The 15,379-nt window shown below is 28.8% G+C and overlaps 1 protein-coding gene across 5 annotated transcripts in view; it reads left to right on the forward strand.

The window, feature by feature from the left end:
• Window positions 1-15,379, forward strand: part of LOC129908710 (uncharacterized) — a 218,323-nt gene that overhangs the window by 198,510 nt on the left and 4,434 nt on the right. For all 5 annotated transcript variants that reach the window (XM_055985432.1, XM_055985433.1, XM_055985430.1 and 2 more), the window contains 5 exons: window positions 11,965-12,090; window positions 13,640-14,190; window positions 14,252-14,407; window positions 14,472-14,811; window positions 14,876-14,998. In XM_055985432.1, the coding sequence (XP_055841407.1) occupies window positions 11,965-12,090; window positions 13,640-14,190; window positions 14,252-14,407; window positions 14,472-14,811; window positions 14,876-14,998 (1,296 nt within the window). The remainder of the gene's footprint in view (window positions 1-11,964; window positions 12,091-13,639; window positions 14,191-14,251; window positions 14,408-14,471; window positions 14,812-14,875; window positions 14,999-15,379) is intronic.

Raw genomic sequence — 15,379 nt, forward strand, 5'->3', positions numbered from 1 at the left:
ATTGGTTCTTCAAAATTGTTCATTCAAAACAGTGAAAAGGTTCAAGTTTGTAGGGAAATTCGACTAAGAGTTAGTTCGACTTAAGAGGGAGTCGACTGTCGACATTATAACAAACCATTTATTTGCGAAAAAAACGCATTCTGTTGTCAAATTGACCATAAAATAATTCTCTGTCTACTCCCCTTATAACAACAAAAAAATCTAAAAGCTAAAGTGAAAAAAGATAAAATAAACAACCGACTTAATTTCGCAGTGCACTAAACAAACCGCGAAACATGTCTGCGATCATAGAAAAATATCCAATTCAAATGAACTCAGCCAAATAACTCACAGTGGTTATAATTTTCTTAACTCAAGCCTCCCATTGCAGGCAGGCGCTACTAAAATCACAAAGAGGCATCAAATGAATGAGAGGATCGCGCAAGTTGATGGGTTCGAAAGGGGTGTTAAAGTCCATCGCAAACAGTCTGTCTTCCTAGCAAATAAAAAAAAAAATACCACTGATTTATGCACGGAACTAAATTTTCTACTCAAACATCTTTTTGAAGACCCCTAAGACAATATGATGGTTATTGGTTATGCGTTATTGGCAATAAGCTTAAATATTCAGCAAAGGCCCAATCCAATAAATGACTGGTATCCTATTAAAATACAAAATTCGATTTATTGTTGTGTGAAGACAAGAAAGTCCTTTTAGCATTTTATCTATAACGACTGGGCAAGAAGTGGCAACAATGGAGGAGGCCTAGAGGAAGAAACACTAGGAACAGCTCTTCGTCGACGTCAACGAACGTGCGGGCGAACTTCACGATTGATTTCATTTGTCCGTTCGTTCGTCGCGTCGTAAAGATTTATCCAATGAAGACCCAAGCGAGATGTATTTATGGAAATTTTACTTGCTCCAAGGGACTTTTATAGGTTTTGCGAAAATATACGTTTGAACATTTTGTTGGGCAGAAACGCTTTTTAGAAATTTTGACTCACAACACCTTTTTTAGGAATTTCAAAATTTCTAAATTAAATGTGATGAAGATTTTGATATATTTTAGAAATAATTCATTTTCAGTAATCACTTTCGTCTTTTCGCCGATAAATTTTCTGAAATCTCCAGAAACAAGTCCTTACGACCTATCATTTTGCATTTTGAATTTATTTATAAACGGTATCGACAAACTGCTGCTATTATTATTACGCCATATACAATCGATTCGAACGAATTTGTTTGTCCGTCGCTCGATTCAATCCAAGAGCAAAAAACGATCGAATTAGGTTTCCTTACCAGAAAATGATAAATTGCATTGAACCCTGAAGCCACTTCATGGTTGAGGAGGGTCATAAATGTGCGAGCATACCGGCAATTGGCACGTTTGTATTTATTTGTTTTGGCAAATGCGAAACAATTTTTGAATGTTTTAATCATTTTTTCTTTGACCAGAGAATGATATAGCTGGAGAAGTGGTAGGGAGAAGGAGAGAGTGCTTTTGTTAGTTTTGAGTTTTAGTTATTGTTAAATTATTTGTTTGTTTTGAAGACATTTTGAGTGCTGGAAGACATTTTGAAGACATCGTTGTTGGAAGGTATAGTGGATGGAAATATGGGTGTTTCAGGAAAAATAAATGTTTTTTTAGAGAAAATTTATTTATTTATGTGATTATACAGGTAAAGAAACCTGCGGGCCCTACTAATTATTTGATTTGAATGATTTGTACCGAAAATTTGCTCTACAAAATTTTAAAGTTAAATTTGATTTGCGAAAGGGTGAATTTGCTTTGCAAATGAGTGCAATTAATTTTCAAAAAAGCATAAAATTAATGTGAAAAACTTTTAAAGTAAACACGATACATTAACTGTTTTGTTACAATTAGATTGATATTATTTAAAGTTCTATGTAAAAAAAAAATCGTATGAAAACAAATTAAATCCTGAAAACATTTTTTTACCAATTTTTTTTATATTTTTTTTTTTAATTTTTGAACAAAATTGAATCAAATACTAAACCTTTTCCAAAATACGGAATTTTGATAAACATAAGAAAAAGAAGGAATTTTCTTTTCTTAAACATTTTGCTATATAATTAATAATTGAAACTGACACAACCTTTAAAAGGACAAAAAAAGTGAACGCTCACTTAAAACAGTTTTTAAATTAAAATAAGATTTTTAGTTCATTTTAATATATGCAAAAGTACAACAAACTGCTCTGAGAATATGTTAGTGTTTTAATGTGTTATAATTGCCGATATTGAAGTGTCATTTTAAATTCAAAGTCCAATAAATGCGTTTTTGAATCTTAGTATGGTTGGAAGAACAAATAATAAAATATATAAATTTTGGTTTTTAATTTTTTGAAGTGAAAACTTCTTTAGTATCGTAGTGATTTGAAACAAGATGAAACGAAAAAGCGACACGAAAAATCAATTGATCATAACTTTTTTGTTTTAATAGATAGATAAATGAAATTAATACAATAGATAGGTAATTAAATAAATTATGATTGTGCAAAATTTCAATTAATTTCATATTCAAAATTCTGAGATAACGGTGAAAAGATGTAATTTTTCTAAACAAGTTATATCTTTTGATCTAGAGCACATAACAAATTTATTTAACTAAAATACGCATGCTGATAATATTACCTTTCATTTAATATATCACACATAACGGTACGTGCTCTACAAGTTATATAATCTTTAATTGAAAAACTTGAAAAATACCTCAAAACACCTGTGAAGATTTGTTGCCGATGACCAGCCAGCAGTAGAGGAAGTAGCGTAATCTCAGTTTGAAATTTCGAAATGGTTGGCTTTAAAAAATTCTTACTTTTTTTGTAGGCATGGTAGAAATATGATTGAAGCGTCATATAAAAGGTGAAATAATAATGATTTAAAATTTATTATAGGTTGTCTTTTAAAAAATTGATTTAATGGCGTTAGAAGAGAAAAGAGATTGATTGTTTTGCTTTTTTTTTTTTTGAAAACTAATTGGGTTAAAAAAATTCTAGCTCTTTTTGTAGATGTTGTATAGACATGGTCGATATAAATATTTTGAGCTGAAACAATAAGCTTTCACATGGTAAAAAATTTATTGCAGGTTGTCATATAAAAAAAAGTGATGGAATAAAAAAAAGATATATTTTATCGATTTTTTTTAAATGATTTTTAAGTTTGTTTTTTTAATATAATATCTAAAAAGTAGACTGTAAAAGCTTTCAATTTCAAAATTTTATTATTTTTCTTATAACCATCACTACTCACAAAGTAAATGGATTTTGTTTAACCCTTAAATTTATTTTATTGGTGTACAAATTTGGCTAATGTAAGTTAACAAAAGACTCTTTAACTTCGTTCTTTAAAGGAAAAAAAATTATTTTAAGAGGTGTTCTTGAAGTCCAAAGAAGAATCCATCTTGTTTCTATTCCTATGATCCATTTTTGTTATTTTAAAATTTTAGTTTAAAGTCTTTGTAAACAACAATAGTTACAAAATGAAATTCTAATTTTATTTCTTTTTTTTTTCATTGTTAAAAAAAACTACCTACTCTAAAAATTTTGAATTTTGGTTATAAAAATTATTTTGTTAGAAATATTAATAAAAAGAAAAAAAAACATTTTATTTTAGTACAATTTTCTTCTTAAAGATTAAGTGTATCTGCTAAAAATGAAGCAGGTAAAATTTAAAAGCGGAAACACAACTTTTAGTCGACTGTTTGTATAAAATTTATCTCTATGTAAAGTTGATTTTTTTTTTCAAATTTCAGTCATTTATAAGGAAGAATAAATAAATAAAGGCAGACAAAATTAAAGTAAAAAAAAAAGAACTGCTTACAAAAATGTTACACATACGCCACAGTGAACCCCGAAGCTAAAACTGTGTGGTGTCTGCTTACAAACCATCAAAATATTATGTATGTAAAAAAGGATAAACTATTTTTGGTCTTGTATCTTTGGATGTGCATTATTTGTTTAAGGATATATGTATATGTATTGTGTATTGCAACAATAATATTTGCAAATCAGTAACTAGCCAAAGACGAAGAAAAAATGTCTTTTATTTGACTTAATGGACATATGCAATAGGTTATTTTATCAAAACTTATCGAAAAAACCTTTTACTTTTGCTTTCACATTTTAAATGTACAGTACGATTTTAAGTTCCAACAATTTCAATAAATTTGTAATCGATGTACTTTTTTTTCGTAATCTAATACCAACTGTTGTCATCTTTAAAAAAATCTTGTTTTTCCACTAACTTATCCCATCTAGGCCATTAAAAATAATTCTGAATGAAAAACTCTTATCAATCGCACTAAAAAAAAAGAAATAGACACAACTCAAGTAGCACAAAAGTCTAAAATACACCAAAATATTTGGTGTATTTTTTGCACTTTCGTGATATACATTTTCAATATAAAAAATACACCATTTTCTCGTATATAATAAACTCCGGTGGTTTAAAAAATATACCGATTTTGGTGTATAAATGGCGCTAGTGGTATATTAAATGATCTGGTTTTTGGTGAAAATTATCCCTTTGAAATTGAAAAATACACAATAAATCTATGGATAAAATACACCATTTAAATTATTCTGATTTAAAATTTGAGCCAAAGTTTATTTTTTACCTCAAACAGTTTGATGAATTCTAATTCACACCATTTCTTATGAAATAAATGAAAATGAATTTTTATTCACTTTCATAATATTGCTATAAGAAACTAATGGTTAAATATGAATTTGTTTGCCTAATTTTAAAACGAAACACATTCTGTCTACTAATTTTAGATACTACCCCCTCTAAAAATCGAGCGCCTCAAAAATGTCGATTTTAAAAATCAGTTTTTCAAAAATTATAATTTTTTTTGTTGCTTTTAAATTTTTTTAGAAGAGTTCTTTTATAATATAATATACCGAAGCGAAAAAACCAAGAATTCGGGATAATTAGGTCAATAAATATACTATTATAGTAAAATATTTAATCGCTGTCTTTTTTTTTTTAATGGCGGCCATTGAAAAATATGTCGTCTCCCACTTATGCATTCTGGTGAATTTTATGTCCACAGGGTGTACTTCCTACACCAAAGAGAGTGTACAAAATATACCGTTTTGGTTGATTTCAATATCGATTAATTTTATGCACCATTAGTGGTATATTATAAAAACAACTGAATATCGGTGTATTTTTTGCACGGAATCTTAAAAAAATGTTGAAATTTTTTACAGAAAAGACAGTGGTATAATTTGTATACCAATAATTTTGAGAAATACACCATATTTTTTCAATTTCCTCAATTTTACACCAAAATTAATGAATTTACACTGATTTATACACCAGTGTGCTACTTGAGAATCTTTTGCTCTAAAAGAATTTCTATATAAACAAATAAAAATTATTCCGTCAACTATGTGAACGCTGTTTTGCTATCAGTAAAAGTCAACCATTATAAAGAAGTTGTCTAAATAAGACTAAAGTGTGGTCTGTGGTCAACAATCATCATAATTATTTTGTTCGAACTCCGATCCCAAACAAGACGGAAATAATCATGCAATTTAATCCGAAAAAACCAAAGAAACTAAATACGAAAACAAATAAAACAATTAAAAAAAAAAAAATATTCATTTCAGAGATGTAGATACAAAGAGATTTGTTGTTATCAGAGATCAATGTTTTCTACAGGAGCGGATTTAGTCATGTAAATAATATGAAAGGCTATAGGAAAGATATTCAAATTTATGGATCGACATTTAAAAAGAAAAGCTTTTCAGAAATGTCTTATATTAAAATGCAGAATTTACATAAAAAAATTATATTCCGCCTGATAGCAAAATGTCAAAAAATTTTGAGAAAAATTGAGACCGGAAAATCCGGTTTCATCTTTTTTTGTTTAGAATACGATTTTATAGACTTTGGAATTTCTTAAGAAATTTCCTATGTACACGGAGAAAAAAACCACCAAAAATTCAGCCTATTTCCGCATAGTTTTTAGCCAAGATGACTTCCGTCTTAAAATAAGCGGAAATCCACTTAATTTAGGATGAAAATCTTGTTATTATCATCATAAAGATAAAAAGATTTTCATCTTAAATTAACTAGATTTCTGCTTAATTTAAGAGGGAAATCATATTGGCTAAGAACCATACGGAAATCCGCTTAATTTAAGGTGGTCTTTTTCCAGGTCTGTATTAGCATGGCGCCCCATAAAAAAATTGACAATTTTGAATAAGAGACAACAACTAGTCCCATACTGTCTGCTATTGCTCGCTACAAGCCTTAATATCAGCCTCTGGGTATTATAGTTCCAATTAGAGGTGCGATCGGTTAAAAGCACATCGTGGGTCGGTCGCTCTCTGTTCAGTGTTGGATTTGCTAAACAAATTAAAAATGATCGACAATCTGTGTTTGCATAAATTAAGCAATTAAGTCCAAAATGTCCAACTACCATTCAAAGGAAGGTGGTGGCGGATTTGGCGACGGTGGTGATGAAGGTGGTAATGCTACAGATTTAGATACAAAAAGTAGTGAGTATGTGCGTTGTGGTTCCAAAATCCTTTTAAAACTTAACGTGTATGATTGTGATCGTGAACGACTGCAATTATTTGTGATTCTTAAATAAATTATAACTGCCTGGATGTTGTTGATGAAAGTAAACAACTGAATTGTACACATTTATCAAACGAAAAAAAAGAGCGATGTTATTAAATGGAAATCTCTTGGTTAATCGCTTAATATTATTAAGACCATCATCATCAACATGGTCATTTCTTTTTCTGTCTTTGAATGGTAAAAAAGGAAGGTGTAATTTCTTTAAAAGTCTTGATTTTCAGATTTGTGTGGTTTTGATGATTTTATTTCTTAATTTAATTGATTGTATCGCTCAATCAGCGGACGTTATAAAATTAATTATTCGTTAAACTCGGTTTGAATATGTGAGAATTTGTTCAGTGCACTGACCTTCATATTAAAATTAGAACACGAAAGTGAAAACGGTTTTTTTTTTATTTTCTTCTTCATCTTCATTTTTAAGATGGGCAATCATCTTATTTTCTTTATATGAAGTTTTCTTAAGAATATAAACGTCATTGCCATGTGAAGATCACTTTCTTCTTTTTTTTTTGCTTTGACTTGTTGGAGAAGATGAAGTTGTGCATCTTATCTTTGGAGACTTTATGGGTAAGATAATTATGAGATTTGCATCAACATCATCATTTCGAGGCTTGGTTTGAAGTTTTTATTATTTTTTTTTTTTTTGTTTTTTTGTTGAATAAAGTCACAAATTGTCTTTGTGATTAGAATCACACACTGTTTTGTCATGTAGACAAAAAATAGCGATTTGTAAAAAAAAGTAAAATTATTTATTTATTTTTTTTTTTGTTTGTATTTTAAATAAAAGATAGATAAATTGTGGGTGTAATTTATTTTATTAGAATTGATTTGTTTAAACTTTAGTTAACAATAGAAAGTAGAAGTGAAAATTTAGTGTAATTTATTTTGTATTGGATTCTTATCAGAACGATTTATTTTGTTTTAAAAATTTTCGAACAAAAATGAAAGTCTTTTATTGGTTTTAAGCTTTATTAGAATAAAGAAAAAAATAAAATAAAAAAAAAAAACATAAATACACAGATTTTGTTGAAATATTCAATGAAAATGATGTATTTAAAAAAAATTTTATTGAAGATACACGGATAGCTCAGAGTTTATTTAATTTAACGATTAATTCTCAGTTGTTTTATTTAGGCCTGCAGATAACAATCTTTGAGATTCAGTTTTTAAAAATACAACAAAAAAATTTAGTGAACAATTGAACTTGGCATTCTTGAAAAATAATGATTGACTTGGAAAAATATTAAATATAAAAAATCGTTCTCAAAACATTTTTTGCGAAAAAAAAACATATTTCATTCTAGACTTTAAAGAATTGGTTTATTTTTACTTACAAAATATTCATACATTACAAAAAAAAAAACATGATTTTGGAAATGATTTTATTTGAAATATTAATCGACACATATGACATTATGACATCAAAATTTCCAGAAAATTAATTGGTCCTATTTCAAAACATTGAATTTTCAAAAAAATAAAATATGTAGTAATTTTTTTTTAAATCTAAAATGTATTATTGGGAAAAATGTGTTCCTTAATTTCAGTATAGAGTTTACCAAAGTGTTTTTTTACAAAAAAAAAAAAACCATGAGACATGAAATCCACATTAAGCCTTTTACGAAAAAATCAGGCTGGTTCAAAATATCTTTTTGAGAAAAAAATGACTCCTTTTTATTTAAGTTAATTTTGGCCAATTTCATGCCTAACTAAGTTCAAATTAAAATTTTAAAAATCTAATAAAAAAAGATATCTAAAATTTTTTCAGAAAGGTTCAAAAAAATTAAAAAAAAAAAAATTGTAAAAAAGTATAAAATTCAGAATAAAGCCTGAACTACATAGACCAGGTTCGATAATTTTTGAAACCAAAAAAAATCGACAATTTTTTCACATAACCTCAAAATGTATGTGAAAAATTCAAAAAACCGAGTTTTTGGTTTTTTATTTTTATCTTTTTCAAAAACAAAAATTTTTCTACGAAATATGGTGAAAACTTACCTTATAATGTCCCAAATACAATGTAATTTATTTGATTTAAAATATTAATTTGTTCACCTTATTTTGACTTAATACTAAAAAAAAAACACCCTAATTTTCAATCGAAAATTCACGTGTCAAAATATCAGCTTTTTTCAAAAAGTCGGTGGGCATTTCGTTCGTTAAAATGTCTATTTTCTGATGGTGTAAAAAAAATATTACATAAGTATACTATAGAACATGTATTTTTTTCAAAAAATGAAAAAAGCTTGAATTCGAAAAAAAATTTTGTATCATTGTTTACAATTTTGGCCTATGTATTCAAATTTACACTTTAATTACTCAAAAAACGTAAGATTTCATGTAACACTGATAAAAGTCGAATTGTCACAAGACACGAAAATTGGTTCGAATTAGATGGAAATTCGACTAAGATTAATCCATTTAAAACGGTAAAAAATTTGAATTAGAGGAAAATTTGACCTAAAGGAAGTACGAGTTAGAGGGAATCGACTGTATTTGAAATTTCAATTGTTTGTCAAAAGAGCTTTTTTTCGCAAAATGACATTAACTATGTGATCGAAGAGATACCTTACGGAAATTATATAAAATATTGTTTGAGTGTATTTGTTTTTAAAACTTTGTGAAAATTGAAAGCTTGGTTTTGTTCAAGCTTTTTGAATCGAATACTTTTTTAAAATGAAAGAGAGATATACAAACAAGCTACTAGGGGGAAGAAGAAAAAACATCGTGTTTACTTTTTTGTACTTTTTTGACTTTGTGTTTTGATGCAGTTCAGGCTTAAGGCGTCAAGTAATAAATTTTAATTTTATACAAAATATAAACAAATGCAATTAGTTTTTAAATGAATTTAGAGCTTTTAACAACAATTTAAATTTTAAGAAATTATAATCTTAAAATGGAGTTTCAAAAAAAAAACTGCTGAACGTAAAAGATCAACAAATTCCATTGATTGATTTCCAAACATTAATTTGTTTGAAAATTTTGCCAAATCAATGACTTCAATCCCCATAGCAGAAAACTTTACAGTAACGACTTAAATCCGTCGAATTTCTAGCACCTAGTTACATAAATTTGAAGAATCTTTAATCTGGTGTTAAAAGTAATTCTGGTGGTCAACGATAGTCGCCTTTGAATAAACCAAGTCGTTTTTAAGAAATTACAAATATTTTGGACATAAAATTAAATTTATGATTAATAATTCAAAATTTTGCAGGCTGACGTATTTGATGAAAATTTTAATGGAAACACAATTTGTGACTTCAAAGAAACAAAATAATACGGGAAATTATTTGGTTTTGAATTTGAAAAAGAAATTGGCTTAGTTTTATAGATACAATAAAATGTTTAGATACCTAAAAATACCAAAAATATTTTATTAGTTTTTAAAAACTTTTAATGAAAAATATGTATTTTTTGCATTCCAATGTAATAATTTAAATTAATGTGTGCAATAAGGTGTTTTAATTTTAAAAATCTTTGAATGCTGCAATTATCGAATTTTTAAATAAAAGTAAACAGAAAAATATTAACCGTGTTTTTTTCTAATACTAAGTAGCTACTCACTTTTAATTTTATACCCAAAACAAAACAAAATTCACAAGTAAATATTTGTTTTGTTTCTATTTTTCGAATAAAATCAAAAAATGAGTAGCTACTGAGCTGAAGAAAAAACACGGCTTCAGTATAACAAATTTACTTAAAATCGGTTCAATCGTTTAAGATAAAATCAAACAAAAAAAAAATATATATAAAAAATTAAATTAGTTTTACCAAAAAAAAAAAATGAAATCAATTTGTGCTTAGTAGTGGCGTATTCAGTTATTTTTCTTTTTCTAAGAAGCATTTTATTGTATCTAAAATATTTTTAAGGTAGGCATCTAAGTAATTTATAATAATTGCTATTTTGAAGTTATTATTAATCAACAAAAATTATACTAAAACCTAAAAAAAAAAAAAATCAATGGCTCTTTGCTGAAATTTTTTTTTTCTTGAACACAAAAATTAATTTTTGAGTTCAATTCAAATCGTTATCCAACTATATCCTTTGAGAAAAAGTGCAAAATAAACAAAAGGTTCGGTACCTAGCGTTAATAATGATTTTCAAAAAAAAAAAAGAAATATAAAAAAAAATAGACCTTCTCAACAAAATAAAACTTGAGTCTTTTACCAAAACCGTCAGAACCAAAAAAATAAAAACAACAAACGATTTCAACATCACAGTAAATTTAGTGAAAATTTGATTTTGGAACTATTTTTGGAAATTTTTTGTTGTGGCAGAACTATTTCGTCATTTTTTGCTATGCAATTCGATAACTTTGCGTTAAATTATTTTTCAACTTAATTTACAATTTTTGTAAAATGATAAAACAATTAAAAGTTTTTACAATATGGTGTGCTTAGTCTTTGCAAAACAATTTCTGATGACATGGTCCTCATTCTCTGTCAATCTTTTAATTTTTTATGAGCTCACGTATCGAAATGTTATATTGACTATTTTTACACTTTTTCTAGTAAACTCATAACTTTTTCAAGATCCTTATCTGTATCAACTTTCCCGTCAAAACATGAATTCAAAACATCCAACACATCGACTAATTGCCCTATATTTTTCACTCCTTTTGAAACATAAAAAAATCTTAGAAGCAATAAGAAAACTATAAAAATTTCATAAATATCCAATATCTATCTGTGATTCCATATACTTCACATCCAATCAATTAATAAAAAAAAAAATATCATTCACATCCATAAACATAAACAATTTTCTCAATTAATTAAAATTTTAAAACTATTTCCGATTGGAATTTTATTACATCGCACGAAAACAGTCATTATCCCGATTACAACGGATACGGTAGCCTTTTGTCGCACATAACTTTCGACTTCAACTTCTTCAATTGCACATTTACTGTCCACTGCCACTGCAATATGCCAGTAGACTAGACTCACACACAGTAGTTGGTACATCATTCGAACTCCTTATGAGCCAAAGTTATGCTCGTAAATAAAAAAAAAACTAACTAAGACTCTATGCGAGCGCTAGTTAACGCTATCCGAAGCTGCCTTAGCGCTATCTTTCTGATTGACCATAAATGGATCCTCCAAATTCAGAGCACAACAACTGTCTAGAAGTGCCTCTCAGCTCAATGCCGGTAGCTACTGTTGGTTACTATTGCATACAATATGTGCTTCCATCTTTGTATGAATATACAAAACCCCAGACAGACAGACACGAGAAGACATAGACATAAAGTTATTAGCCGTTAATTAAAAAACCCGGTTTCCTTTTTTCGGTTTTATACCTATACTCTTGTTGTGAGTGACTTTTGATCTCAACTTTTTTTTTGTTTTTGTTGCATTTTCAGGTGAAATCCTGGATACAAACCGATGGACAGGAGAATCTGATTAAATTCACAGATCTACAGCTGGACTGTGAAGTGGCCATCAAGGAGCATGAACAGGAGTTTGAGAAATATTATTTCATATCGATGGTAAGTCGGAAATGTGACGTAATGGTAAATAATACCTTGGACGGGGAAATAAGATCCATATTTGAGATGAGTGTGAAATTAGCGAAGCACTTTTTGCAAATCGGGAATTGGGAGCAGTTTAATATTTCGTTGCTATTTTTTTTTCTAATTAGTTGCGGCAATTTAAATTTTTTTGAATCGATAGTTTTGGTTTTATTGAAATTTTTCGCTCAGTTCGTGTGAACTTAGCGAAACGAATCAAACTGGTAATAGAGCAACAAAAAAAGCCTTTTTATGAGCCAAGTTATGCAAAGCTTTTATACCTAATTAGCGACAAAGTAGTAACAAAATATAATCCTGGTTTGATTTCGCTAAGTTGATATAAACATAGCAAAAGACTCAAAACAAAAAAAAAAAAAAAAAACTATCGAAGCAACCAAATCTTAGTTGACATTACACAAAATATAAAATTATTTTGAATTCGCCAAGTTCATATAAACTGAGCGAAATAACCAAAACACAAAAACTACTAGAGTGAAAAAAAAATTAAATTTCTGTCCCTAATTTGTTGCTATTTGTTTGCTAATTAGTAACGGCAATTTTAATTTTTTTGCTTCGTTAGTTTTGGTTTTACGAATTTTTCGCTCAGTTCTTGTGAACTTAACGGAGCACCCCCTCCTCTTAATCGGATCCAAACTAGGTCCATATTTTGTTGATAATTAGTTACGGCAATTTTTTGCTGCGATAGTTTTGGTTTTATTGAAATTTGGCTCAGTTAGTGTGAACTTAGCGAAACGAATCAAATTGCAAAAATAATAGAGCAACTAAATCAAAGTTTTGGCATCTAATTAGCAACAAAATAGTAAGAAAATAAAAATCCAGTTTGAATTCGCTAAGTTGATATGAACTTAGCGAAAAACTTAAAAATACCAAAACTATCGAAGCAACAAAATCTAAATTGACGTTACTATCCAGCAACAAAATAGCAACAAAGTATAAATTTAAACTGATCGAAATAAACAAAACAAAACAACTATTGGAGCAAAAAATTAAAATTGCCGTTACAAAAAAATAAACTACTCCCAATTCTATAGTTTTTGTTTTATTAATTTTTTTCGCTCAGTTCATGTGAAGTTAGCGAAACAAATAAAATTCTAAAAATAATAGAGCAACAAAATCAAAGTTTTCGCATCTAATTAGCAACAAAATAGTAACAAAATATAAACCTAGTTTGATTTCGCTAACTTGATGTAAACTTAGCGAAACACTCAAAAATACAAAAACTATTGGAGCATAAAAAACTAAATTGACGTAACTATCCAGCAACAAAATAGCAAAAAAATATAAAATTATTTTGGATTCGCTACGTTCAATAAACTGAGCGAAATAACCAAACCCCAAAAACTACTGGAGCAAAAAAAATCAAAATTGCAGTCACTTATAAGCAACAAAATAACTATTCGATTTGCTAAAAGTGCTTCGCTAAATTAACACTCATTATGTTTAAGACATTTAATAAATTTTATTTTCCAATCTTATATGGATTCTTCCCATTTTTTTTTTTTTACAGAAACATTTGGCAAAAGGTCGTGACCTTCACGATGCTGCCATCGATATGGAACCTTTGAAAGAATCCGCCACCCAATTAAAAACATCTTTGGATAGCTTTAGTGTCAAATTGGAACAAACACGTGAACGTATCGAAGATGCCTCACGTCTCCACCATTTGCTCAGTTTGCATAGCAAAGAGGAAGACATGCAACACGAGATGCAGCGACTTTCGGCAAAGTTGGGCGAACCATCACTCGTCGAGAAGTGTCATGCGGTAACCCTGAAATCGTACTCCAATAATTCTCGAGTGAAACCAAAGAACTCAAACACGACAATGGTGACCAGCACTCCGGACAAAGTGAATTCATCGTCGAATAATGATAGCTTGTGCCATTGTTGGAGGGAGGAATCGTCAAGGGACGAACAGCCAGGTGATGAAGACGAAGAGGAACATTCGAAGATTGCTGATTCGGGGCTGGGTGGATGTGATCGATGTGAGGGGAATCCGAAGTTGGCGAGAGTGTGCTCTTGCCAGAGTCTCAATGAGGCTGGACAGATGTGCGATAAAGGGTGGGTATAAACCAACTTTGTGAAAAAATAGGTTTTTTATGACCTTGTCGATTTTTTTTAGGGATGAACTGGATGATGATTGTTATGGAAGAAGTTCAAAGCAATTCCTGGACATTCATTCACCGATGGAAGCCAATTCACATCTTCAGTGTCATGCATCAAATATGGATCTGCCTAGAATTGAAGAACTTAGTGGTCTTGATCCGAAAGTTCAAAAGTAAATTTTTTGCCCGAAAAAAAAATCACTCAATTTCTCATATTTCAAAATTTTTCCATCACAGGAGACTTCTGTTAATCATGCGTGAAATGATTGGAACCGAACGTGACTATGTTCGATCACTCTACTACGTCATCGAAAATTACGTCGATGAATTACTGCGTGACAATTTACCACAACCTTTGCGCGGTCAACGGAATGTCATTTTTGGAAATATCGAAAAGATATTCGAATTCCATCAGCCACATTTTCTAGCCGAATTGGAACGCTATGAATGTAATCCGCTAAAAGTTGGAGCTGCATTTTTGGAAAATGAATCCAAGTTTTATTTGTATGCATTGTATAATAAGAATAAACCAAAAAGTGATACGCTTATGAGCGAATATGGAACGACATTTTTTAAGGTAAGATTGCATTTGTTTGGAAAAAAAATTAAATAGCAGGAATAAAATAATTTTTTTATTTTAGTCGAAACAGATGGAATTGAATGATAAAATGGACTTGGCTTCATATTTATTAAAACCTGTACAGAGGATGGGTAAATATGCACTTTTGTTGCAGCAGCTTGTTAAAGCCTGTAGTTCGGTTGAGGTAAGCTGGAAATTGAATATATAATAACAATTTTACTGCAAAACAAAGTTAAAAATATGGTTATGTACCTAAATTTTAATCGATTTATTAGCCTAGTAAAACCAGAGGTGTTTAAGAATTTTCCTTGAACAAAATTTACACTTGCTTTGATATAAATATCTAACAAGAATTGAGAAGCAATTTTGAAAAATATTCAAAAATAAACTGTATTTTTTTATTTGAAAAATCCTCATAAAGCGAATCAACCGATTAAAATTTTTGTTTACAAAAACGTTTAAATCGTCCTTAGTTTATTTAATAATAGTATTCGAATAAGACTATTTGAAGTTTTAGTAAAATTTGATTTTTTTTTTCTTGAAAAATTTGCATGTAAACACATGT

The sequence above is a fragment of the Episyrphus balteatus genome, chromosome 2 (assembly GCF_945859705.1).
Source record: "Episyrphus balteatus chromosome 2, idEpiBalt1.1, whole genome shotgun sequence".
In the NCBI taxonomy this organism is placed as follows: Eukaryota; Metazoa; Arthropoda; class Insecta; order Diptera; family Syrphidae; genus Episyrphus; species Episyrphus balteatus.